Below are 27,381 nucleotides of genomic sequence, written 5' to 3' on the forward strand. Positions count from 1 at the left end.
CGCGGGGCTCGAACTCACCGACCGCGAGATCGTGACCTGGCTGAAGTCGGACGCTTAACCGACTGCGCCACCCAGGCGCCCCAATAAATGCCCATTTAAGTGGTATTTGAAAATGTAATCTGTCATACATTGTAACTTTTATTTTATTCACCTATCATGAATGAAACTACCTAAAGTCTAAGCACTTCTTAAAAACAGCAGTGAGGCCTCAAGCCAACTCAGTCTCCAAACGAGAACTGCAGAATATTCTTTCCCCTCAGATAAGTCATCACTACTTGTTCAAGCAGAGGTATGTAAATCTGTTCCTGCCCTCAGGGCTACCCGAAGTCTTGCAAACAGGAAGCATGTTTCTTTTGGGAGAGGAATAGAAGCCAACATAATATTCCATCACGTGGGCACACAGATTTATTCACATTAAGGAAATGATGTCTCTCAGTGCACGAAAGCCCTTCATTAGAAAGCTATTACTTTGGGTCTCAAATGTTTTTCAGTCTCCCAGTAACCTATTTTAAGCAAAACCATTCTGAATGATGTAACGCTTGTGGTATGAGAAAATGTGCACGTTGGTTGAAGACCAATTCCGAGGAAGAGGACCCGAGGAAAGGCAAGTGGAATGATCCTGGGGAAGAAAAAGGAAAGCCAAAGAAAAGTGAAAGCCAGCTCCCAGGGTTCTCACCTCATTGTTTTATTACCTTTCTTAGTGCTTCTAATTCTGGGTCAGTTTGCCTTTGTAGGCTGAGGGTTAGCAAACTACAACTCACTGCCTGTTTTTGTGCAGTCCACAAACCAAGAATGGTTTTTTATAATACTGAATGGTTAAAAAATAAACAGAAGGACATTTTGAGACATGTGAAAATTATATGAAATCCAAATTTCAGTGTTACTGGCACGTGGTCATTCATTTACATGGGTCTATGGCTGCTATCATGAGTTGAATAGTTGTGGCAGAGACCTTACGATGCAAAAGCCTGAAATACTTAGTCTGGTTTGCAGACACCTACTCTGAAACGTCTATTCAGTGGTCACAAGGTAAGGCAGTAAAGCCAATGAATGCTCATGTGATTTCTTCTTATGTCAGCAGAGTTGGTACTAGATATTAAGTTCCCATGGAATCTTGTATCCATCTATCTGAACGCCCATCTGTCCCCCTGAGCATCCAGTCAGCCTCCATTTTACAAGCAGTATTTACTGAAGTACTGTTCTGACAGTGCCAACACCATGGATGAGAATGAGATAAGAATGAGGTGTATGTCACGCTCTCATGGAGTCTGTCATTAGGAATGCCCAGGGGGTGCCTGGGTGGCTCAGTCGATTAAGTATCCAGACTTTTGGTCTCGGCTCAGGTCTCGATCTCAGGATCGTGAGTTCAAGCCCCAACTTAGGCTCCTCGCTCAGAGTGCAGGCTGACAGTTGCACCTGTCACAGACAGGAGATTGGGAAGCTATTCCCATTTCCTGGACCAGTCGCAGACCTCCTACTTCCAGACTTCTTTTACATGAGAGGTTAACACATTTTTGTTGTTGTTATTTTGGTTTTTAAAAATTATATGTGATTAAACTTCATCCAATATGAAGAGAAACACACAATTGTTTGAAGTTGTTTCATACTCAATTTGTTAAAATCATATAGAAAGACTCTAATTTGCATGTTGAATGGTAGTTTAAAGGGTGTTTATTTTTATTTTATGTGATTATCATTAGGCATAGATAATAATAACTACATACAAGAGTAATAGGGAGCCATTTTTTCAGATTAAAACCCAAAGCGGAACAGCCATGAAGGTATTTTATGAAAGGTAATAAATCAAGAGATTCTAGGGAGAGGCAGGAAGAGTGGTAATCTAGGAAAGACTGGGTTTCTCTTTTCTCTTTAATTTTCTCTTTCATTTTCTTCTTGTTTTTATAAAATTTGGACTTGGGGGTCACAGGGAGAGATTAATCATAGTTCTCATTACGTGTCTATATAAGGACTTCTATCTATTAGCAACAATAATAAGAAATGCCCTTGAAATCACCACCCAACATGGAAACCAGAACCCTGACAACAGCTTCCATCTCTCACAATAGAAGATCCTTCTAAGAGATCCTTTTAAGGTTCACAGCTATGATTCTTACTCATCCATCCCTTTGGGTGTGTTAAAGAAAAAATTATTCAATGGCACTTATTGAAGATGGTAAGGCGTCAAGGGGAGCCATGATGATAGGTACAGGGACCCCCTGACATGGAGTCTTACAGAAGGGAATTAAGCTCAACTCTGAACATAGCATGGACAAATGGGAATTTATAGCCAAGAAACAGGATAGGGAATGGTGGATAGCAAATCACTAAGAGGAAGCATCATGTGCAAAGAGTGACTCTGGCTAAAGGTACTTGACAGGATCCATGCTAAAAATAGGCCACGATGATCAGATATCGAGGGTGGGGTTTCTTGCCAAACTAATTTAGCAAGATTCTTGCTAACACTGGATTTTACAAGGAAGTGTACAGAAGGGCTTAGGAGAAGATTGAGGAGGCTGACTTAAGTTTGGTCAAGCAAAGAATCTTTGAAAAAAAAAAAAAAGCAAAGAATCTTTGTGAGCTGTGGGGTGCCTGGGTAGCTCAGTCGGTTGGGCTTCTGACTGGCTCAGGTCATGATCTCACAGTTCCTGCGTTTGAGCCCTACATCGGGCTCTCTGCTGTCAGCCCAGAGCCTGCTTTGGATCCTCTGCCCTCCTCTCTCTCTGCCCCTCCCCTCCTCTCGTGCTCTCTCTCTCTCTCTCTCTCTCTCTCAAAAAAAAAAAAAGCATTTAAAAAAAGAATCTTTGTGAGTTGTGAGGAAAAACCTTATTGAAACTGTTACTTTACCAAAACACCATAAACATTTCATTAAAGACTCACTGCAGACCATGTCCCAAGAAGTGCCTACAACTTACCTGAACGCTTTTGGCGTCCTTCTTCATCTGCAGCGAGAAGGATCTCCAGTTGCTCACCACCCTTGACACTGGAAATTCTGTCATGGTAACCTCTAACCATCACCTAATCTTGGATTCTTCCCATTTCACAAAAGAGAAAAAGCCCAAAAAGCAGAGACCATCCAGGGTTAAGTCCCAAAGTAGACATTCTAATCTATGTTTATTACAGGTAAACTTTGATTATCCAGAACTAACATTTGGAATCTGAATAGTGAGACCCCTTACTCTGCTCACCTGATTTTGACAGCGGAGCATAGATAAAAGTCAGCATCTCTCACCTGGTAATAGTCTCCTATTCAATCTTAGGCTTTGTAATCTTTGGACTCTAAACAAACCTCCAGAGGGCTAACCCAGTGAATTTTCTAAAAACATTAACCAGATCAGGTTTCTCTCCAGTTTAACACACTCCACCAGACTGAAAGTTCAAGCTCATTTTCATGACAGTTAAAGCCATTTATGACCTAGCCTCGGACAATAGCTCCTGCCCTGGGGAGGATTACCTGTCTGGAAAATGAGTTCCCTGTGGACCTAGAGCAGTCTTGTCATACACCAGTTACTTATAATGGGTGTTTTTGGAATGAATGAATGAGGAAATGAAGGAACCGATTGTAAGTAGGTTTGGATACTACCTGTGTGTATTATCCTTTGAGGTAGCCTTGATCAGGTGGGGACTATAGTTGATCCTTGGTATCTACAAGCAATAGTTGATTAAAGAACTACAGTATGGTATTTTTGCCATGAGTCTGATTTTAAACTGTGCTTATTTTTACTGTCTGATGTCCAGTTTATTTTAGACCCAGAGTTCGTGAGTGATAATTTATTCAAATTTCTAGAGGGATGTCAGGGCGCCTGAGTGGCTCAGTTGGTTGGGTGTCCAGCCCTTGATTTCAGATCAGGTCATGATCTTGGATTCGTGAGTTCGAGCCCCACATCAGACTCTGTGCTGACTGTGTGAAGCCTGCATGGAATTCTCTCTCTCTCCCTCTTTCAGCCCCTACCCTGCTCACTTGTGTGTGTGCTCTCTCTTTCTCAAAATAAACTAAAAAAAAAAAAAAAATTCTAGAGGGATGTCAAACTAAGTTTTTATGTGATTGGCATACATTTTTTAAAATTTCCGATTTAAATATAATATACATGACACCACTTTTTTGAAACCTGAGATTTCATTTTCTTCTATTGTTGCTATAAGAATTTAGTTATGATAATGAGAGTTTGTGTTTTTTTAATGTTGGGGGGGGGGGGCTTTTCTGCCTATTAAGGAATACCTGCAGTTACATGGATTGAAAATAAGGTGAATATATTAATGTGGAAATTCTTAAAACCTATCTTTTTTTAACTCTGTAAATTTAATTTATAAATCTGTTCTGTTTATACATCTGATAGTTTTATATGTAAATAAGCAATTTTTCTTTTTAATTAGTTGATTTTAAATTACATTTGTACATTTAAATATGTTTGATTTTCTTACATGTTTTAGTTACCTGACAGTAAACACAACACTTTCATAAGCAAAAAGCTTACAAAGTATTTAAACAACTTTTGAACATCTAATACCTTCCTGTATAGAATGCCTCTAAAGTCTTGTAACATTCAATGAAGTTTCTACATTGAATCAAATTCTTCTATGTCTTTCAACTTACAATGATGACTGACTGCCAGATTCTCTTAAACATTGTAGACACACACAGATTCTCCTGAGTTAAATGAAAGTATTAATACTATGTGTTTAATTTAATTCATTTTCTCTGTAGTTAATTATAAATCTTCCCAGGACTAAAAAGCCACTCATCTAACTGAGGAGGGTTGTTTTAGCTTCTCAGGGAAGCGGAAGATACTGGGTCAAAAATTCGGGACTAGGAATCAGATGCACATCAGGGTTTGAGGACTCGGAGGTGCTTCCATGAGGATCCACGTCACTTACGTATATGCTAAGCAGTCTGTTACAGTCATGATGCCACTCTGTGTACTGGGGATTTGCTGGTGCACGCCTCTTAGAAACAATTTTCGTTGCCTAATTTGCATTACTAACTTCCATCACCTGATTGTATTAAGACTCTGCGGCAGTGCTGACAATTTATATTCCTCTCATATTTTTGTCAAACTCTTGGCTTGGTAGCAACCCCACCATGGTTCTAAAAATAGCTTGTACCTAATTGATATGTTTTCTGTTATAAAGTTGACTTATTTTATTTTATTTGTTTTTTAAATGTTTATTTATTTTTGAGAGGGAGCATGAGCCGGGGAGGGGCAGAGAGAGAGGGAGACACAGAATCCGAAGCAGGCTCCAGGCTCTGAGCTGTCAGCACAGAGCCTGATGCGAGCTCAAACTCACGAACCATGAGATCATGACCTGAGCCAAAGTCTGACACTTAATCAACTGAGCCACCCACGCACCCCAAAGTTTACTTATTTTACAAATAATTTATGCTCATTGTGAAAAATTTACAAGTACAGTCAAGTAAAAAGAAAATCAAAATTTACTGAAAGTAAAAAGTCTAAGCCAAATTAAACAGTTATGAATATCTTTATGTGTTCCCATCTCTTTCTCTCTCTCTCAATCTGTGGGGAGTGTGTGTGTGTGTGTGTGTGTGTGTGTGTGTGTGTGTAACAGGACGTTTTTGACTGTTTGAAGCCAGCAGTGACCTCACTGCAATTTTCCACCATCGTGTATTTGCATCATTGCAATGCTGAGGCTTTTATTTTGGAACTAGAGGAGAACATTTGGGTCGGAGGCAGGGTGAACAAAGACAAGGGAAAACAAAAGGGAACAGGATGACATGTGTCTCATCCTACCCACTAACCTGGGAAGAGACACTCTGATCAGAGTCAGAAATAGAACAGACTGTAGTGAAGTCAGGTCTCCATCATTTTCCCCATCGCTTTTCACTAAGGGGGCATAGGAACAACCGTAGTTGGGAACTCATTCCCCAAAATAACCAGAGGACACTCAGACTGGGACTGTTTCTGCGTTGGGGAGGGGTGGCTCAGAGATACCGTATTTGGACATACATATAAAGCAATGATATTTTAATGTTTATTTATTTTTGAGACAGAGAGAGAGCATGAGCAGAGGAGGGCAGAGAGAGAGAGGGAGACAGAATCTGAAGCAGGCTCCAGGCTCTGAGCTGTCAGGACAGAGCCCGATGCAGGGCTCGAACTCACAAGCTGTGAGATCATGACCTGAGCTGAAGTCGGACACTCAACTGACTGAGCCACCCAGGTGCCCCTAAAGCAATGATATTTTAAATTCATTCAACCCTCCGACCCATTCTTTCTGCACTATGTTAGTTTCCTATTGCTATTGTAACACATTACCACAAATCTGAAACAAACACAAATGTAATCTCTTACAATTCTGAAGGTCAGAAGTCTGTCTTCTGGACCAAAATCAAGATGTCAGCAGAGCTGGTTCTTTCTGGAGGCTTCAGGGAAGAATCTGCTTCCTGATCTTTTCCAGATTCTACAGGCTGCCCACATTCTTGGCTCATGGCCATGTATCACATCGCCTTTTCTTCCCTTCTTCCATCAGCACATCATTTTCTTCCTCCTTTAATCTTCCTGCCTCCCTCTTATTAAGAGCCCTTGTGCTTACATTCAGAGCTCACCAGGGTATTCCAGGATACTCTCCCTGTTTTAGTCCATTGGGGCTGCTGTAACAAACTGTCATAGACTGGTGGTTTAGGAATAACAAACACATTCCTCACTGTTCTGGAGTCTGGGAAGTCCAAGATCATGGTGTTGGCAAATTTGGTGTCTCGTGAGGACCAGCTTCCTCATTGATAGCCATCTTCTTACTGTAACTTCAGATGGCAGAAGGGCAAGCCAGCTCTCTGGAGTCTCTTTTGTAAGGACACTAATCCCTCTGCCCTCATGACCTAATCACCTCCCAAAGGCCTCACCTCCTAATACCATGACTTTGGGGCATTAGGGTTTCAACATATGAATTTTGGGGGCACAGAAACATTCTTATCTCCTCATCTCAAGGTCCTTAAGTTAATTACATCTGCAAAGTCTCTTTGCCATATAAAGTAACATAGTTACAGGTTCCAGGTATTAGAATGTGGATATCTTTGGGGGCCATTATTCAGCTTACTACAAATATCTACTATTTGTCAGGCACCACCATAAGTTCCAGAGAGATAGCAGTAATTAAAATAGAAAGGTCTGGGGCCCCTTGGGTGGCTCAGTCAGTTAAAAGTCTGACTCTTGATTTTGGCTGAAGTCATGATCCCAGGAGAGGTGAATAACTGACAGCAAGGAGCCTGCTTGGGATTCTCTCTCTTCCTCTCCCTCTGCCCCTCCCCTACTTGTGTTTTCTCTCTCTCTCTCAAAATAAATAAGTAAACTTAAAAAATAAAATAAAATAGAAAGCTCTGAGCCTGGATAGGGTCGGAGCTTAATGAGTATGTGGGGAGAGTAAGCAGGCCATGCAAATCTTATAAGCCATAACCACATGATTCGATTTTACTCCCAAGTGCAATGGGAAGCCAGGAGATAGCATTATTCAATTTGTGCTTTTAGGGGGAGGGTGGGTGATGCGTATGGAGGAGGGCACCTGTTGGGATGAGCACTGGGTGTTGTATGGAAACCAATTTGACAATACATTTCATATTTAAAAAAATGTGCTTTTAAAAGATCACTCTAATCGCTATAAATTGAATGAAAATTACTGGCAGGCTCCCCTTCACTATCTACCTTCTATGGCCAGCTGAGTGCTCAGGGCCATCTGACAGCTGTTAGGTGGTAGTATAGGAAGCAATCAAATGAGCCTGAGAAGAAGAGTCTGTGAGGCAGGAAGAAAAGTTGGATGCCGTGATGGCATCATTGAAACCAAGAGAAGGTTCTTCAAGGAGGGATTAATTAATTGTGTCAATGTGTTAAAGATGAGGACACAACATGGATTAGCAAAAAGGCTGGAGTCTACTATGATGCTGAATACAGCAGTCTCTCAGTAGAGTGTTGGGGGTAGAAGCCAGACTGGAGCAAGTTAAAGAGCAAATAGAATAAAGGCAAAGTCGGTATAAGGGATGAGTGGGTGAGGAGGTAAGACCAACTGAATGTTGGAGAATGGAAAGCAGCTGGAGGCAGGGGACAGTGGAGATGGGCTGGCTATAGGTTCTGCTGTGGTTCCTGACAAGACACTGAACTAGCCCCACAGCTGGCCTGTACCTCTCCCTGCGGGGACTCGGGGCTCTGGCCCAGATGTCAAGATTACACAGTGGGGCCAGAGTCTTCTGTGTGTGAGGAGGAAATAGATGGGATTGACTCCCTCTGAGCAATTACTTTCCCACCCTTCCCCTTCCAAACTCCAGGACCAGTGAGCAACAGTTTTGAAAAGTATCTCTCCCAAATGCTTTTCACCCTGGGAGGAAAAGTTGGAGCTTTGACCTGAGAAATTATTTTGAAAAGGGAATGTGATTAGCTCAGACGTATTTGGTGCCAGGGCTCTCCACTCATTTCACTGTAACCAGGAGCTGACATGAGGACTGTCCTTCTCCCTGGTATGTTGCCTGATACATACACAGGGGAAAATAAGCCCACAGGCCAAAATAACATGAGATTGGAGAAGAATAACTATTTCAATTTTTTTTTAATGTTTTATTTCTTTTTAAGACAGAGAGAGATAGAGCATGAGTGGGGATGGGGCAGAGAGAGAGGGAGACACAGAATCCGAGCCCTGGTGCGGGGTTGAACCCATGAACTGTGAGATCATGACCTGAGCTGAAGTCGGAAGCTTAGCCAACTGAGCCACCCAGGCGCCCCAGAAGAATAACTATTTCAAAAGAAAGACACGGGCTTCTGGGTGGCTCAGTTGGTTAAGTTTCTGACTTCAGCTCAGGTCATGATCTCACGGTTTGTGAGTTCAAGCCCCACGTTGGGCTCTCTGCTGTCAGCGCAGATCCTCTGATCGTCTCTGTCTATTCCTCTTCTACTTGCTCACTCTCTCTAAAAAATAAACATCAAAAAAAAAAAAAAAACAACCAAAAGAAACCACAAGGAATGTGCTGGATTATAAATTCTATCATAAGGTAACAGAGCAAATAGACCAACAATTTTAAAGTAGTAAGCATACTACTTTTAGTAAACATACTAAAAGAGATAAGAGAAGATGTTAATATCAAAGAAGAAGAAAATGTAAACAAAAATGGAATTAAGGAGAAATATTGGGTATGAAAAATAGGTGAAATAGCAGAATGGATAAAGCTGAGGAACAGCAGATTGAAGTTTTTCCAGAAAGAAATAAGAAAGGACAATAGAAAAGAGAGGTATGCTAATAAACTTTTGCCTGCTGCTCATTTTGTGTCCACCACTTCATTCTTCGAAGTGGGAGCAATGAATCCTGGGTATGGTGGTAAAAAATCCTGCAACAACATTGGGTTGGGGATCACATGAGTTCTGGGGGGACACAATTCAGTCCATAGCGCTGGGTTGTTGAAAACTGTTGGTAATAAAAATAAATAAGTAACTAAAAGGGGAGCCTGAGTGGCTCAGTCTGTTGAGCGTCTGAATCTTGATTTCAGTTCAGGTCATGATCTCACGGTTCGTGGGATTGAGCTTCTTGTTGGGCTCTGTGTTGCCTAGAATCCTGTTTGGGATTCTCTCTCTCCCTCTCTCTCTGTACCTTCCCTGCTCGTGCTCTCTTTCTCGTGCTCTCAAAATAAATTAAAAAGAAAAAAAAAAGAAAGTGTTGGGTAATGGACACTTCTTCCATCCTCCCCTCTGCAAGGGTAAAAACAGCCCATAACTTTGGAGTAAAATACAATAATCTCTTAACGAATCACCATCTGAGGGATCAAGGGAGTGCCTGTGTGCTGGGAATAGGACCACCTTTCAGCAAGACTCCACATCCATTTGCAAGAGGCAGGTGGGAGCCCAGACCTCTGTGTCTCTTAGCAAGACTCCAAAGTGACATTCTTTGAAGTCATAGTTTTGGACCTCCAGCACTGCTTATCCCTATCCTTTGGTCATCCAGTGGATGCTGTGGTGTGCTGTCAACATAATAGAGATCAAAATTATAAAAATATTAGTAATGTAAACATAGAATGTCACATGGCATAGAAACGTAGAAGACCAATTATGTGACTATAACAGACACAACGTAGCTTTTTAGGAGAGTATAAAGTGAAGGGTGGCTTCTCTGACAATTTGTGACTATATCAGCTCTCAAGCTTGCTGGCTCCCTGGACTAAAGCCACAAGCATGATCTGAAGAAATCATACAAAGAGGGCATAACATAGTAGGCTCGGAGATCTGGGGAGAAGACAGAAGTGTGGGGAAGAAGAAAGACGTGGCAATGCTGAATGTCTATGAGGGAGGGGAAAGCTGAGGACAAGAGGAAGGAACTCTTTTCTGCAGAACACTCTCAGTCAGACAGGGCTGGATAGCCTCACTCGGGGCAGTGTTCTCAAATGTGTCCCTAAGGGGGGCATAGTTAACAAAAGTAAGAACTTGCATTTCCAGAGAATTTTCCTCTGGAGATTCTGATTCACTAAGCCTAGAGCAGGGGCCATGGAACCTATATGCTTATAGTTGACAAGTGATGTCACACTAGATAAAATACTTGACTAAAAGTAAGGATAAGTAAAGGAATTATGTTTAGCACACAAATAGCCCAATCTAGAGTTCATGGAATATTTGAATGCATAGAGATAAAATAATAATCTTCTAGCGGAGCATTTAAAGGGAGCATAGACAAATGGTAACTAAAAAATCCTAAGCATCTTAATTTTGTCCTTTAGGAGAGCATTAAGCTCACCGTAAGTAGTTGGCCAGGTTTCTGAGAGTGAAATTGAAGATGTGACCAAAGAGTAATACAGTAGGGTACTCAGCAGTGAAGCTTTAGGAGAGAAACTGGGGATGAAAGCATGTCACCTGCTGCCACCTCGTGGCAGAATTGTGTAGTTAACAAAGACAGGCCATAGGACAGGATAGCAAATGCTGGTCTACTGTTCATGAGGGCCAAACTTATTCTTCTAGGACTATTCTTTTCCCTCTCGATTAAGATGTTGATCAGGAGGTTGCTGGTTATAAATAGGGAATATGTTCTTTGAGAGAGGTCTCTGCCATCCTCCACTTTATCTATTGCGTATCCCCAATTCTTTATGGTGAGGCTACCTGTTTGAATCAGGACACCTACTTCAGATGTAAAGTAAAAAGTCTTATTCTCAAGGTGTCATATGGCTGACTGGGACTTTCAGAAAAAATGGAGTTTACCAGTAGCTGGAGGATATGGTTATCTACACGATTAGAATTGAAAGGTTCTACAAAGATGTGCCCTCTTCTCAGTTTTTCTCCGAAGTGTGCGTTGAAGTGAGGAGTGTCCTCACCATTTCCCTGAGATTCTCTTAGATCTTCCCACCTCTGTGTTGGCTTCATTATTAAGCTTGTTGGCAAGAAGGCTCCAGCAGTTTCAGTTCTCACACAAAAAAATTCAGAAATAAACTGCTTTGGTTGTAGTAGTCTAAGCAATTAACCCTGATTAAACTGTCCACTGTTAAGACTAGGACTTTGTTGGGGTGCCTGGGTGGCTCAGTCGGTTAAGTGTCCAACTTTGGCTCAGGTCATGATCTTGTGGTTCACGAGTTCGAGCCCCGCATCGGGCTCTGTGCTGACAGCTCAGAGCCTGGAGCCTGCTTCCGATTCTGTGTCTCCCTCTCTCTCTGACCCTCCCCCCATTCATGCTCTGTCTCTCTCTGTCTCAAAAATAAATAAACATTAAAAAAAATTTTTTTTAATTAAGAAAAAAGACTAGGACTTTGCATGGGGAATGAGACTATTTATATTAAGACAATCTTTGGAGATGAAAGTGAAGTTAGCTTTCTCTAAAACATAGGGAATGAAGGGGGCTAAATGGATACTTGAATAAAATCCTGCTTGTGTTGTTAGGAAAGTGAGGGGGGAGATGGATTCTGGGTAGGCAACCAACAATGTTCATTTACAATCAGCGATTGATTTGTCGTAGTACGACACACAGGTGACGACACCCAAACGAAACTCAATTAGTGTGAGGGAACTGGTATTAGTGGGGATTACAGTAAACAGAACTAAAAGAGGAAGCACAACTCAGCCCTAGTCAACGTGACCACAGAGTATAAGAATGTGAAGATGCTAGAGTTTCAACATTTTCAAGAGAAGTTGATAATCTGCATTTTTATGTCAAATATCCTATTTTAAATGTTGGATTTTGTTTTTAACCACAAAGGACAGCCAATACTGCCCAAAACAAACAAAGCTTATCTGTTGACTAAATACAGCCTGTGAAACTCTAGTTTACAAGCTTTAGGCTAGAAGAACCACTGCTTGTCATTTAGTGGTTCTCTGAATGCAAGGCTTGCCAATAGAAGAGCAGCCAAAGGAGGGAGATGGGAGAATCAGTGTCATTATCTCACACAATACATTTCAGCAGGTGGGTCTGATGCCAGTAGGACCCCAGAGGGGTCCCTCAGGACCAGCCAAGAGGATCCTTGGCTTCTCGAAGGATGGAAATCAAACTCTGAGCTAGCAGGGGGTGAGAGCAGAGTTTATGAGGATATAAAGAGAGCAGAAACAGATGGAGTATCTGCATAGGAGATACCAGCAAACTCAGAAAGGAAAGGAGTATGAATCTTGTCTTTGTTTGGGGTCTGGGGGTTTTACTGGGGATTATTTATGATCTGGTGTATGTGTCCTCTTGTGGTAGAGCCCCTCCCTAAGGGATGTGGTGGAGGCCTCCTCAGAACAAAGTAAGGCAACGTGGCCCGATCAACTCCTATACACATGTACATAGCTGTGACATGACTCTGTAACTTGGACTGTGTCCTATCAGACTATATGTCACCCCATATGGGAGACAAGTAGAAATTGCATAAAAGGCTATACCCCGCTGCGCTTGGGGCTCAGTTTTTCAGGTAAGAACCCACTGAGCTCATGCTGGCATGACAAAGTTGCTTCCCGAACAGAAAAGCCTGTGTCCTGTCTCCCTGTGCGAGAATCTTGCTACACTCTCAGGCATCCAGGAACTGGTTAGAACAAGACAAGGTCCCAGGTGTTATTCCTTGGAGCTAGGGGGTCTTGGTGTTGAGATGTTTAGCTCTGGTGGTCTGGAATACGTATATCATAGCCTCTCCCAGTCATTCTCACTTGGTCCTTCCTTAGTAGTTATCTATACTAGAGAAATGCTTAACTCCTAGTCCCTTCCAAGGAGTACATATGCTATTTGCATTACAAAGCATATGTAAAATGGGATGGGATGCAGGTCCTAACAAGAATAGAAGCAGAAAATAAGCAAAAAGCAGATTTTTATGGAGTCCTTCAGTTTCCTTATCTCAGGCCCCCAAACACAGTCCTTAGGCTTCTGCTTCACCTAGTAAAATCTGAATTCTATTGGAGCCAGTTACTCCTTTCCTGACCAGGCAAACTATTCTAATAACCCGAACCGCAAACGCTTGTTTACTTTCTCATTTCGTGCACAGGTAAGACCCCATGGGTACAGGGACCAAAGTCTTCATACTACTAGAAACCCAGCATGGACTAGGTTTGACCCTTTTTTCAAAGCTGCCTAAATTCCACTGGGTCTTTTTCCCTTCCTTCCTTCCTTCCTTATTTTTTTAAAGATACTGTAAGGATAGGGCTAACCTGTAGCTTTAAGAGATAACATCTTTGTTTTAACACTATAGGTTAAGAGATAACAGCCTTATCCTATCAATCAAGGGATGGATTAGCGCTTGGTTGGATTGGGGCAAGGGCCTGTTTGAACTGTTTCCACCTGGGAACTATTTCTTTGTTTTGTTCCCAGGTGATAATAATACGATGTGGTCGCCTATAAAAACGCTGTACCACCCCCCCCCCCCCACCCCCGCACCCAGCTGTTCGAGACCGCACTCTGGTCAAGAGTGTCGCTCTGGTTTGCCTTGCCTCTCATTGCAATAAACTTTGTTGTGACTGTCACTGGTGCCCGTAGCATGCTGTTTCAGGAGTCCTGTGGATACAACATTTGGTGCATTGGCCAGGAAAGTTAAAGGTCTGAAAGAGGGCCCTTTCCTCGGATTGCTCCACTGACCCCTGGAAGGAGGCTCGGGATTGGGAGAGGTAAGGATTGGGGCGTGCCATTTGAATGACTCAAGAAGGGTCTGCTGGACACGGCTATAGACCCAGAGTCAGGGTTCCTACAGGGATGCCGGTGGATCCCATTTGGCTTGGTTTTTGTTAGAAAAGATCCTATTTTTATGTGGCTGCCGCGGCCCACTGGCCTCGAGATCTTGAACATGTGTTCTGTTCATGCCTTAATTATTTTCTTTCTGTTGATTGTGCATCCTACTTGGTTTTGCCTAATTGTTTTCTTTCTGTTGGTTGTGCATCCTACTTGGTTTTGCCTAATTGTTTTCTTTCTGTTGGTTGTGCATCCTACTTAGTTTTGCCTAATTGTTTTCTTTCTGTTGATTGTCTGGGCATCCTTCTTGGTTCTGCCTATCTTTGTCATGGGTCAAAATCAGAGTACCCCCACCTCTCAGAGTCTCATACTAGCCCATTTCCAGGACTATAGAGAGCTGCCTCAATTCTCAGCTTCCATGTCAAGAAGCCAGTCTTTCGAGCTCTCTGCGAGGTGGAATGGACCAGCTTTCAGGTTAAATGGCCTCCTTAGGGGTCCTTTGACCTTACTCTGGTACATAAGGTTCATGCTATTGTCTATTCTAGGTACAAAGATCAAATCCCATACATTGAGGCATGGAGAACCCTCACCGAAAACCCTCCAGATTGGCTAAAACCTTTCCTTCCCCCTCACCTCCCTAAAGCACAGGTTTTGCCGCTTAAAGGCCGTCCACCTGGTAAGAATATTGACGGGACCAAGCGGCCGCCCCCTTTACCATCTGCACCGGAGGAAGAAGAAGAAATTTGTAAATGGCCCTATAGTTCTTGCCCAGAGAATACGAGGCAAGCCCGAGTCGGGACACTCCCCTGAGCCTGTCTCACACCCAGTCAGGAACCTCCTTCCATCCCCCTCCTGCTACCTTACTCCTTCGGCCAGGGCCACCCCTGCAGGGTGATGTCCGACCCTTTATGATTTATGTATCCTTTTCTACTAGCGGCCTTTATAACTGGAAGCTTCAACCCCCCCCCCCCCCCCCCCCCCGTTCTCAGAAAAACCCCAAGCATTAATTTCTCTCCTTGAAACTATATTTGTGACCCATCAGCCAACTTGGGATGACTGCCAGCTCTTGCAGGCTCTCTTCACTACCGAGGAATGGGATAAGATCCGTCGTGAGGCCTGGAAATTGGTGATGGGGCCAAACGGGCATCCCACCGAGGATCCCGCCTTACTCAAGGAAGTCTTTCTTTCCTCACACCCTGAAGATTGGGATCCAAACACTCCTCACGGTAGGCGATCATTGACCCTATTTCGCCGGACTCTACTGGGAGGTCTCCGAGCGGCCGCCCACCGGCCCACAAACAAGTCTAAGGTAACTGAAGTAGTTCAAGGGACCGAGGAGAGCCCCTCAGCCTTCTTAGAAAGGCTCATGGAAGTGTACCGTACCTTTACCCCTATTGACCCTGAGGCACCTGAAAATAGAAGGGCATTAAACCTGGCCTTTGTCTCACAGGCAGCCCCAGACATTCGGAAGAAATTGCAAAGATTAGATGGGTTTGAAGGGAAAAATTTATCTGAGTTAGTTGAAATAGCCCAAAAAGTTTTTAACAATAGGGATTCTCGGGAAGAGAGACAGACAAAAAAATTGACTAGGGTGGTAGCGGCCATCCTGGATGCCCGTGAGGGAAGGGGACCCCAAACACCCAAAGAATTCTGGTCTGGGAAAAAGAAAAAAGACACAGGGTTAGAGTGCCACTAGGAAGAAACTGATGTGCATATTGCAAGCAAGAGGGACACTGGAAAAAGGATTGCCCCAATAGCCCAGCGTAAAACTCAGCCACCCCAGGTGTCTGTAATGGAAGCTGATTCCGACTGGGGCCGTGGCTCGGTGGCCCCTTCTGAGCCGTTGGTTATTGTTAATATAGGGGACCAGCCTAAGACCTTCTTGGTGGACACAGGGGCAAACTTTTCCCTTCTAAAACAAGATCCTGGCCCCACCAGGCGAGGAGCAATCCTAGTGCAAGGAGCGACTGGGTACCAAACTTGTAAATGGACCACTGAAGGACAAGTAGATTTAGGCAGTAAAACTGTTACACATTCTTTCCCAATCATGCCTGAGTGCCCCTACCCTGGATTACTGGGTAGAGACCTATTATATAAACTAACTGCTTCTTTGAGATTCACTGAAGGGGGTATGCATGTTAAAGTTGGCCAGGATGGCCCAACAATAGTAATGGTGGCTGTGCCACTTGGGGAAGAGGGCCTATTTACCCCGGTGCCCAATGAAAACGTTCACACAGTCGATCCCCTGCATAAAAGTCTCCAGGCAGACTTTCCCCAGGTATGGGCCGAGATCAATCCGCCTGGACTAGCGATTCATCAAGCCCCGATAATTGTGGAACTTAAGGCGAACGCACTTCCGGTAAGACTGAAACAATATCCTACCTCCCGGGAGGCTAGGCGGGGAATCGCTGTTCACATCAAGCGTTTGCACGACTCAGGCATTCTGACCCCATGCAAGTCGCCATGGAATACTTCCTTCTCCCTGTCTAACTCATCCGATTTTCGGCCAGTCCATGACCTGAGAGCAGTAAATTCCAGAGTAGTGGATATTCATCCCACTGTACCCAACCCGTATACTCTCCTTCGTCTGCTTCCCCCTTCTCAGGTGTATTATATAGTCCTGGACTTAAAAGACTCCTTCTTTGCCATCCTGCTGGCCCCACAGAGCCAGCCACTGTTTGCATTTGAATGGACCAATCCTGAAGAGGGAAAAGCCGGACAGCTCACCTGGAGGCGACTTCCCCAGGGATTCAAAAACTCCCCTACTCTTCTTAAGCCCTGCACCAGGATTTAGAACCATTTCGAATCTTCAAACTGCAGGTAACTCTGTTGCAGTATGTTGATGATATCTTGCTGGTGGCTCCCTCTAATTCAGAATGCCTGAGTGCCACCAAAGAACTCTTGAGTCTTCTGCAAGAACTGGGATACTGAGTATCAGCCAAAATGCAGATTTGTCGCACTGCGGTCACTCATTTAGGTTACAACATTAAAAAGGTAAGTGCTGGGGCACCTGGGTGGCTCAGTCGGTTAAGCGTCGGACTTCGGCTCAGGTCACGATCTCCCTGTCCGTGGGTTCGAGCCCCGCGTCGGGCTCTGTGCTGACTGCTCAGAGCCTGGAGCCTGTTTCAGATTCTGTGTCTCCCTCTCTCTCTGACCCTCCCCCGTTCATGCTCTGTCTCTCTCTGTCTCAAAAATAAATAAATGTTAAAAAAAAAAAAAGTAAGTGCGATCTTGGTGACTCTATTTCTCATACTAAAACTTGTAAACAATTTTGCGAGTTCCTGGAGGCAGCAGGCTACTGCAGACTATGGATACCTGGCTTTGCTGAACTGGCAGCCCCTTTGTATGCCACTCTCAAGGGGTCTCTGGAGCCCCTCACATGGGGGGAGACTCAAACTAAAGCCTTCCAAGCTTTACAAGAGGCTCTCATGACCCCACCGGCCTTGGCCTTGCCAGATCCCACTAAGCCATTCCATTTGTTTGTAGCCAAGAAAGGGCGGGTAGCCAAGGGAGTTCTGACTCCGTGCCTGGGACCTTGGCGCCGACCAGTGGCCTATTTATCCAAAAAGCTAGACCCAGTTGCCTCTGGGTGGCCCACGTGCGTTCGACAGATTGCTGCCACCGTGCTACTAGTCAAAGATGCAGATAAACTAACCCTGGGACAGACATTGTCTGTTACGGGGCCCCATGAAGTGGAGGCCTTACTGCGGGCTCCCCCAGAACGGTGGCTATCAAATGCTCGGATTACCCAGTATCAGGCATTGCTGCTTGACCAGTCCCGGATACATTTTTGTGCCCCCGCAGCCTTAAACCCAGCTACTTTGCTGCCCGAAGGACTAGGTCCCCCTCTACATTCTTGCCCAGAGACCTTAGCGACAGTTTCATCCCTCTGCTCCGATCTCACGGACGTTCCCCTACAGGATCCTGATATCAACATGTTTTCAGACGGCAGTAGTTTTGGGTTTCAAGGGCAAAGGCAAGCCGGTGCTGCAGTTACCATGACCGCGAGGTTCTATGGCAACAGACCCTTCCCCTGGGAACCTCAGCCCAGCTCGCAGGGCTCATCGTGCTAACTAAAGCCCTGAAACTTGGGTAAAAACAAGTCAGTTAATGACTTTGCAACTGTGCATGTACACGGTCCATCTATCAAGAGCGCGGCCTCCTCACAGTGGAGGGCAAGGACATCAAAAATAAAGCCGAAATTCTACACCTTCTAACAGCCATCTGGGAACCTGCGAGACTCCTGATCATTCAGGAAGTATGATACTGGGACGAAAGTGGGTTCAGGATCCTGAAGGTAAGATAATCTTACCTGTTGTACTTGGGCGACGCATGGTGTGTCTGCTCTACCAAGAGACTCATCTGGGAAAAACAAAGATGGCAGAATTGGTGCAGAAAAAGTTCAGGGTGCAAGGGCTGGGAAAAGAGATTGAGAAGACGGTTGAAAGATGTGTAAGTTGCGCCCAAGTAAATCAGGGTGCAGATAAGGTTTCAGAAGCTAAAAGAGATAGAGGAACTGAGCCAGGCTGGTTTTGGGAAGTAGATTTTACTGAAATCAAACCAGGGAAATATAGAGACAAATATCTGCTCGTTTTTGTGGACACCTTTTCTGGGTGGGTTGAGGCGTTCTCCACTAAATCAGAGACGGCTCAGGTGACAGTTAAAAAATTATTAAATGAACTAATTCCTAGATTCAGGCTGCCTCTGAGCATAGGATTGGACAATGGCCTGGCCTTCAGGGCACAGGTATCGCAGGGTCTAGCCAGAGCATTGGGAATAAGTTGGAAATTACATTGTGCGTTATAGACCCCAGAGCTTGGGTCAAGTCGAAAGGATGAATCAGACTCTAAAGGAGACCTTAACCAAATTGTCCCTTGAGACTGGCGAAAATTGGCAAAATGTTCTGCCTTTTGTGAGCGCGTAGTACTCCATTTCTCAAGGGATTGTCCCCTTACGAAATCTTATTTGGCAGACCTCCACCTATCTTGCTGAGGCTAGGGGACGACATAAAGGAACAGCTAGAACAGGACCACTTGTTGGCTTCACTCCTGGCCCTGCATCTTGTACAAAAGGAAATAACCAAGGCCTTGAAAGAAGCCTTTGCCCATCCTCCTGTACTTCCCCACCTTTTCAACCAGGAGACTTAGTTTGGGTCAAGAGGCACGAACCTAAAACCCTGGAGCCGCGCTGGAAAGGACCACACACCGTGATCCTGACTACACCAATGGCTGTGAAGATAGACGGTCCGAACCTGGATTCATCACTTTCAGGTTAAGAAAAACTGCAAGGAGGTGGAAACACCCAGGACTGATACGGGACCAGAGAACGAACAGTGATGGAAGGTCAAAAAGCACCCAGAGGATCCTTTAAAGATAAGACTGCTGCAGGAATAATTGTCTGGGTTTGTATAAAAACTTGGGAGACTGTGCAGAACTGCACCCCTTGTCTTATTGGCCATGCCTGTGACACTGTCACAGGGAAGGTGGTAACATCTAAAGCCTCGAGTACTATGCTTTGTTTCTTGTTCGACCTGTGTGACCTGGTAGAAGAAGAATGGGGGCTGCAAACCTGGGCAAGAGCTCTCAGGAACATTGGGGAGAACAATTGTGGATGAGGAAATAGGGCACTAGAGCGAAATTGGGCTAAGATGCAGATAGAAAAAATGTGAACGAGAGGGTCAATACCACGGTGCCAAATGGGGTTGTGAGATGCTAGCCCCCTGGTTAACAGGACGGGACCTTGACACCCTAATTACTCTCCTTAGAACCCCGAACCCCCAATGTGCGGGCCAAGGAACATGTAACCCAACACCAGCTCATCTATTTTCTCATCATTCTGAGATACTGGGCACACTTGGGGCCTCCGAATGTATGATGTCATTGTACCCTTGGGGTTCACGACCAATTTTAACCCTAGGGGGACCTCCAAGGGCAGGGTTGGTGCATAGTGTCTCATGCCAACAATTCCGGAGCAATTCGAGACACTGAGTTTAGTAAGGAACAATCTTAGAGCCAGGGAACATGCCAGGGAAGCCAGCAATAATTAGTATCACTCTTGGTCTGCCTGGCTCACATCGCTGCTCACCACCATAGCTGGGTCACTGCTATTGTTACTTCTCAGGTTAACTATCGGCCCATGCACTATCAATTGGTTAGTACGGTATGTCAAGAGGTGAGTTGGTGAAATAAAAATTATGATTAGGTCCAACTATGTTGGCTTAGTTCCTAATGATGAATCAAGGGATTGATTCACGGACAAGAAAAGGGAAATGTAAGGGTAGGGCTAACCTGTAGCCTTAAGAGATAACATCTTTGTTTTAACACTGTAGGTTAAGAAATAACAGCCTTATCCTATCAAGGGATGGATTAGCACTTGATTGGATTGGGGCTAGGGCCTGTTTGAACTGTTTCCACCTGGGAATTATTCCTTTGTTCTGTTCCCAGGTGATAATAATACGATGTGGTTGGCTATAAAAACAATGTACCCTGGCTGTTGGAGACTGCACTCTGGTCAAGAGTGTTGGTCCTGATCGATCGGTTTGCCTTGCCTCTCCTTGCAATAAACTGAATGTCGCTGGTGCCTGTAGCATTCTGTTTCAGGAGTCGTGTGGATGCAACAGATACAGTAATCGTTCTTGATCTCTGGACCCCTATCTGATGTCATTGGGTAGTTCATAGTTGTGTGAGGCATACAGCTTTTTATTGACAAGTTAGATTGATTACTTTTCCATCATTAAAAAGATAGGCATTTAGTTTAATTGAACGCGAAATAGTTTGTTATTGAATAAAAAAAAATCAATGTCTAATTAGCTTAAACTAGACTAATGTTGAGATCAGAAACTACTTACTGATTTTGTGTTTATCTTTTCTCTGGTCAATGTCTTGTTCCAAAGAAGCAAAAAAGCAGTAGCTGTCAACCCTGTTGCACCTCAGAATCATGGAGGTGGAAGAGGGATAGAGGAACGCTTTAAAAATTGCCCAATGCAGGCCCTAACCTAGAGGGACCAAAGTCCCAAGTAATTCTAATGTGTAGGGAGGGCTGTCTATAATGCCCTGTAAGAAAAACTACAAGCCCCGAAACTCATCAAATAGTTTGGATTTTCTACAGAACGGTTTACTTCTGCATTAATAGGCGCCGAGTAACATTTTCCTGAAGTGCCTGACGCTAATGCTTTCGCGGGGAGATTGACGGGACCGTCAGCCAATCGGCAGTCTGAACGAGTCTCGACGGTGCCAGTAAGAGGCAACAGAGCAACGCACTTTTTTTTTTTTTTTTCAGTAGAAACACTAGATCGTAGTAATAGAGGCCAACAAGCCGAAAAAGTCAGGGACACTCTCGCCAGCGACAGCGCGGAGGGCCGGGGACTGGGGAGAGTGGTGTACACCCGGAGGTCCCAGCCGCTTCGTGTTGCTACAGACGCTATTCTTACTTCCGGGCGCTCGGCGCCCTCGCGGTGCGTCACTTCCGCCCGGCCGGGTCGAAGCGACATCCTCTTTTCTTTCCCTTCTTCCTTTACCTGGCCCCGCCCCCCGGAAGCTTGTATGGGTCCTCGCCTGCGGGTCAGGGGTGAGAAGCGGTGCTGCAGAACGGACCCTGGTGAATAACTTCCCTGAGTTCCACTCCCCGGTGGCGCGAGTTGGAAGAACCTAGGTGAGATCTCGGCTAACGGCGCTGCGGGACTGTGCAGGTCTTTGGGAATCTCCGCCGTCTCTGGCTCTGGGGTTTCCCTCTCCTGGGCCTGCAATTGGGTGCGCGGGAGGCTGGGGTCCTTGTCTTGCTCCTTAGTCTCCTCTCTATCTAGGTGAGGTCCGACTCAGGTTACTGCCACCGATACCCTTTCTCCTGGAGTTTGAATTGGAAGCAGAGTAGTGTGTACTCTTGGTGATGGCAGGGCTGCTTTCTAAAGTAGCGAAGTGTCTTAGCGTTCATTTCTCCTCCGTTGAGCTCTGAAACCCTTGGAAGCAGTTTAGGTAGACAGAATATTTGTTCGCCTCCACTGTACATATGAGGAAACTGAAGCTCTTGGAGAATTCCTTGAGGGCAACGCAAGGCTCCCTAAGAGGTAGAATTGTGATTCACATTCAGATCTAGGTTCTGTAGGGTTGCACAAAATCACGAGGAGAACATTTGGGAATAGGGGAGAAACTAAATATAAAAAAGAGAGCTAGTATTTGAGTGAGTTCTTCGTGTCAGACATTATGGTAAGTTCTTTCTAGACTTATTAATGCCTTGTAAGAGGCACGGTAATTCCTGGTTTAGGAAATTGGGTCTCAGAGATGATACATGACTTATTCAATATTAATGATTTAGCAGATATTTCCCAAGTGTCTTTCAGCTCTGTGATTTTTTTTCCAGCACAATAGAATTAGTTCCTGTCCTGATCAAACTATTTTTCTGATTCTGGCATTTCAGGAAGTGAAATTTCTGGCATTTTCCCCAGTCTCTTCATCCTTTGCCCATTGTCTTATTTGTTAGTATTCTGTTTAGAAATAGGTAGTTGTGTAAATTCAGCCCTGACTCTTACTCTACAATTTACTTTTTTCTTTCCAAGAGGAGTTTGGGGATTGTATTGCTTGGTATGAAATGAATGGATTTAGGTTTAAAAAGGCTGGCTGGAAAATTGCTAGGTTTTACATTATAGATAGTCTCTTTATTGTTATTCTTTTTGTATATCTTACCTAAGTTTCTGTTGGTTTGTTTGTTTTCCCCCTCTCCAGGAAAACTGCTGTCATCTGGTGTCAAGATGTCCGGAATTGGAAATAAAAGAGCAGCTGGAGAGCCTGGCACATCCATGCCTCCGGAGAAGAAGACAGCTGTTGAAGATTCAGGGACCACAGTGGAGACAATTAAGCTCGGGGGTGTCTCTTCAACGGTATGTGGAAACAGGGCTTTGAGAGTGTGCTTCTTTTTTCTGAGTTGCAACCTGAAAGTAAGAATTTATGGAAGCCTTCTGAAAGGCTTTTTATGGAAGAGAAAACTTATGGAAGATAGATTTATGGAAGAGAAATTTATTGGAAAAGAGGGAAATAAAAGAGCCAGAAGTAGGTGACGTGATGTGGTGGTGAGTTCTGAAAAGAGATATATTAACATTCGATGTTTATTTTCAGAGGTGTGCTTCTAGTCTCTGGAGAGTGTGGTGCTTGATACAAATTGATTATATGCATTTATCAGTGGGAAAACTGTACATTCATTCTTCATTCACTGAAAAGTTCGGTGCTAGTTACTAAGAGGCAGTGTAGCAAAATCACTGAAGGGTGGTGAAGGATAGGACTCTGAGGCCAGACTACCTGGAATTGACTCAGCTTCACCACTTCCTAGCTGCATGGCCTTTTGTTATCCTCCCTGTGCCTCTTCTCCATGTCTGTAAATGTAATTCTAGTGCACACCTATTGGGTTGTTGAGAGGATAAAATGAAAGAGTCTCTGTTAAGAGTTAAAACGTTACCTCTACTTTAGTAAGTACTCTATATATGAGCTATTAATAATTATTGAGCTAGATATTATGAATATAACGGTGAATAAAGTAAGACACTGTCCTTGCTCTTAGGGAGTTGACCGTTTCATTAGATTGTTATACATCAGAAGCTTATAGTAATGTTATATGTCCATTAGACATCAGAAGCTCACTATAATAGGTTTGGATCTAGATCAGGAGTCTGTTCCGGAACTCAGCGATGGGGGTATGGTGTTAAAATGCTTTGCATTTGCATAGCTTATAAAACACATCTCTTACTTTTTTGAATTCAGGCTCAGGATAGAGAGAATAATGGGAACGTTCAGAGTAAATTGTTGATGAAGTGTCATTTCTGAGTCTGTCAGCGATTCAGGTACTCCATACTGCTGCCAGGAGGTGATTTTGTCTAAGCACTGTCTCACATCATGCATCCCAAGGACATTTGTTAATTCAATAAATATAAGTATTTGTTGTGCATCTGTGATTTGCCAGACACTACGCGTTACCCTGAGGACAGCTGTCGGACTTCAGTTTGTAAAGTGGCACAGACAAGAGAACAGTGTTCTAGTATCAGTGGGATATGTGCTGTTCATAGGGATAAATAGCCACATGCTCTAAGGGAAGCAGAGAGGATACATCCTAGTTTGGACTTTATCCACAAGGCATTGAGGAGTCATTGGAAGGTCTTAAGTGGGAGAGTAACATGCTCTGACTTAGCTTGGAGAACAGATTGTAGAGGAGCAAGGGCTAGAAGTTCAGTTAGCAGAATTGTTCCCTTGTTGCTTCTCCCTTTTCTTCCCATTTCATCTCTCTAAGTGTGGGGAACTGGGGCTTGTCTCCACTGATTCCTGCCCCAGTTGGTTGAAGGTTGCCCTTAAAGGCAATAACTCTTCCTCTGCACTTCAAGGTTGCTGTAGTGAGCCAGCTGAGATTGTGTGGAACAAAAAATGAAGACTCTAGGTGTGCTTTAAGTCGGAACACTGGTGGTGCTAATGGAGCTGTCCACCAAGGCTGTGCTGAAGTCTGGCAGGCTGACAGGACATGACATGAGACACAAAAGTGTCCACTATAGAAGGCTGTTGCAGTCATTTTGCTGAGGGATCATGGTGCCTTGGGTCACTGTAGTGTAGAGGTAGTGTTGACAGGATTTACCGATGGATTGGATGAAGTTTATGAGATCCCAGAATTTTGGAAGTACAGACTGTTCACATACTGAGCTAGGAAGTAGTATGAGAGGAGCATAGTTTTTGGGAGGCTGCGGAGGATGAATTAGGAGTTTGATTTTGGACATGCAAGTTTGGGATACTTCATAGACCTCTGAGTGGGTAGGTGGTTGGATACAGTCATCTGTAGTCTAGGGAGAGGTCTGGGCTAAAGCATTTGGGAGTCATCATTTTGTAGGAGGTATGTATGTATGTATGTATTTATTTTCATGTTTATGTATTTTTGAGAGAGAGAGACAACATAAGTGGGGAAGGGGCAGAGAGAGAGAGGGAGACACAGAATCCAAAGCAGGCCCCAGACTCCGAGCTGTCAGTACAGAGCCTGATGCGGGGCTCAAACTCACAAGTCATGAGATCATGACCTGAGCCGAAATCAGATGCTTAAGTGACTGAGCCACCCAGGCACCCCATGTAGGAGGTATTTAAATCCGTGAGACTGGAGGCTCTAGGCTCTGAAAGCAGAGCCCTGGAACACTGATATTTTCATGTCAGGGAGATGAGAAGAGACTAACCAAAGAGACAGAAAATGAAGTAGGAGGAGAACAAGAGAGTGAGGGCCCAGAAGCCAAATGAAGAAAAGTATTTCAGGAAGGAGTTACTCAGGTGCTGCTGATGGCTTGAGTAAGGGGAGCACTGGGTAAAGGGAGGACTGAGTCATTAGGTTTAGCAGTAGAAGGTTCTCAGGAGCCTCAGTGAGAATCTTGTTTGTGGAGTGATGGTGCTAGAAGCCTGAATGCAGTGAGCTTAAGAGAATAGGAGAGGAAGGAGAGGAATTAAGGAAAAGGGGACAGAGCCAATGATTTGCAGGAGTATTGATGTAAAGCAAGACAAAGAAATGGGGCATTAGCTAGAAGGAAATGTGGGATTGAGGGAAGCTTGTTTTGATTTTAAAATCGGAGCTATTAGAGCATGTTGATTGAAATGATTTGGTAGAGCGGATTAAGCTGATGGGGTAGCAGAGGAGACTGTTGCTGGTGCGATTTCCACCAATAGGGGAAAGAGCATGTGATATAATGCACAACAGGAGGGCTGGCCTTAACTAGGAGCAGGGGCAGTTGATCCGTAGCAACAAAGAGGAAGGCAGAGAGTTCAGATGTAGGTAGGTTGGTAGCTGCAGTTGTGGGAGATAGATGTGGACATTCTCTTCTGATTGCTTCTATTTTTTTTTCAGTGAAATCAGAAGCGCCTCATCTGAGAGTGAGGATGGGGGAGGAAGTGTTGAAGGTTTGAAGAGACAGGAGAAGGTATGAAGTAGTCATCTTGAAGAGGGAACGGACTAGAAAGATAGAGTATTGTTGCTGGGCAGCACTGAGGACTTACTTGACTCTGTGATCATGAGTTTAAAGTCAGCCCAGGCAGCATGGTGCTTTATGTCTTCTATTCATGTTCAGCTGCATGGTTGTAGGCCTGGAGTAGTGGAGAGTTGGATGTTACCAGGGGTGGGGTTTTTCCTAGGCAAAGATGAGGAAGGAGAAGGTTATGGGAGACATGATATTGACTGATTGTGGAATTTAATGCCAATAAAGAAGGGAGTGAGGAAGTGAGAGGAGTGAAGGACAGGAAAGTTATGGGGCAATGGATTGTAGATCCTGGGGGAGGTGAAGAATTGTGGGAGTCAGGAAACTAGAGAGCATGAGCTGGAAAAGTAGGTGGTAATTGTGGAGAAATTGAGCTTACAGAGAGCATACACATACAGATCAGGCTAAGAATAAGAATAACTGGGAGTTTGGTGGCCAAGGGAGGTAGAAGACAAGATCATTGGAGGAGAGGAGGTCAGTGACTTGATTTGAGATACAGGAAGGATCATCTATATGGGAATTGGAAATCAGTGAGGACTATGATAGGAGTAACATTGGAGAGTGATAATAAGCTAGGTGCTAAATCTTCAGGAAACGTGGGGAAGTGACCTGGGCATTTCTAGACAAGTGCAGCAAGGCAGGGTGGCAGGTGGGGCAGACCAGTGGCACGAGCTGCAGAGCTAGGAGGTTTTAGGGAGGAAGGTGGGATAATGGGCTGAAAGTGGCAGTGGAGAGCAAAGGGGTACCTACCTGCCTCTAGGCCCAGAGTGGTACTGGAGAAACTGCAGGGAAACAGTATTCTCATCCCGCTATCAGAGCAAGAAGGGGAAAGGAGTGCTCAGTGAAGAGATCGAGGATTTCATTTATTAATAGTATTAATGAACTGGTATAGTTGGGAAACTGTTGACTCTTTGGGCATGTCAAGAATATTTTAATCAAAATACAAGAGAAAATAAAAGCAAAACAAGAAATTGGTGTTCTCATAAACAGTTCTTACTTTTTGAAATATTCATTAATTCCTAGGTAAGATAAAAATGTAATCCTCTCCAATCCTGTTTCTTTGCCTGGGGTCCTCCCCCACCCTCCACCACCCCCACCTCCAGACCCCAACTTGTCCTAGGGAAGGAGCTAGGGAGAGAAATTAAAGATCCTGAGAGGGGTGTGGAATTATTGACGGAGTTCTATTTTTGCGGAAACAGAAGAGAATGGGATCCTGAGCGCAAGTTGAGGTCAGGGTGTGGAAGATAGTGGAGATAAGGGACCAACGAGGAAAACGGAGAGAATTTAAAATTCTGGGAGATCCAGATGAAAACTGGTATATGGGGATA

At 44.3% G+C, this 27,381-nt stretch overlaps 1 protein-coding gene and 1 long non-coding RNA gene across 6 annotated transcripts in view; one reads left to right on the top strand and one right to left on the bottom strand.

Moving 5' to 3' along the window:
• Nucleotides 1-137: 137 nt before the first annotated feature.
• Nucleotides 138-3,347, bottom strand: LOC122205457. The gene is made up of 3 exons (XR_006196059.1): nucleotides 3,186-3,347; nucleotides 2,913-3,028; nucleotides 138-619 (listed from the first exon to the last, which is right to left on the bottom strand). It is a non-coding gene; the product is annotated as an uncharacterized LOC122205457 (long non-coding RNA).
• Nucleotides 3,348-21,592: 18,245 nt separating this feature from the next.
• The window catches only part of RNF20 (ring finger protein 20), a 29,383-nt gene continuing 23,594 nt past the window's right edge, over nucleotides 21,593-27,381 (top strand). The window contains exons 1-3 of one of the 5 annotated variants that reach the window (XM_042912836.1): nucleotides 22,030-22,280; nucleotides 22,797-22,951; nucleotides 25,927-25,999. In XM_042912836.1, coding sequence (XP_042768770.1) covers nucleotides 22,278-22,280; nucleotides 22,797-22,951; nucleotides 25,927-25,999 — 231 coding nt within the window. In that variant the 5' untranslated portion in view covers nucleotides 22,030-22,277. Of the gene's footprint in view, nucleotides 21,730-21,752; nucleotides 21,767-21,860; nucleotides 21,881-22,029; nucleotides 22,281-22,796; nucleotides 22,952-25,926; nucleotides 26,000-27,381 lie in introns of those variants that run through there. The other 4 variants (XM_042912837.1, XM_042912840.1, XM_042912839.1 and 1 more) reach the window with 4 other exon arrangements.

The sequence above is a fragment of the Panthera leo genome, chromosome D4 (genome assembly GCF_018350215.1).
Source record: "Panthera leo isolate Ple1 chromosome D4, P.leo_Ple1_pat1.1, whole genome shotgun sequence".
NCBI classification, from domain to species: Eukaryota; Metazoa; Chordata; class Mammalia; order Carnivora; family Felidae; genus Panthera; species Panthera leo.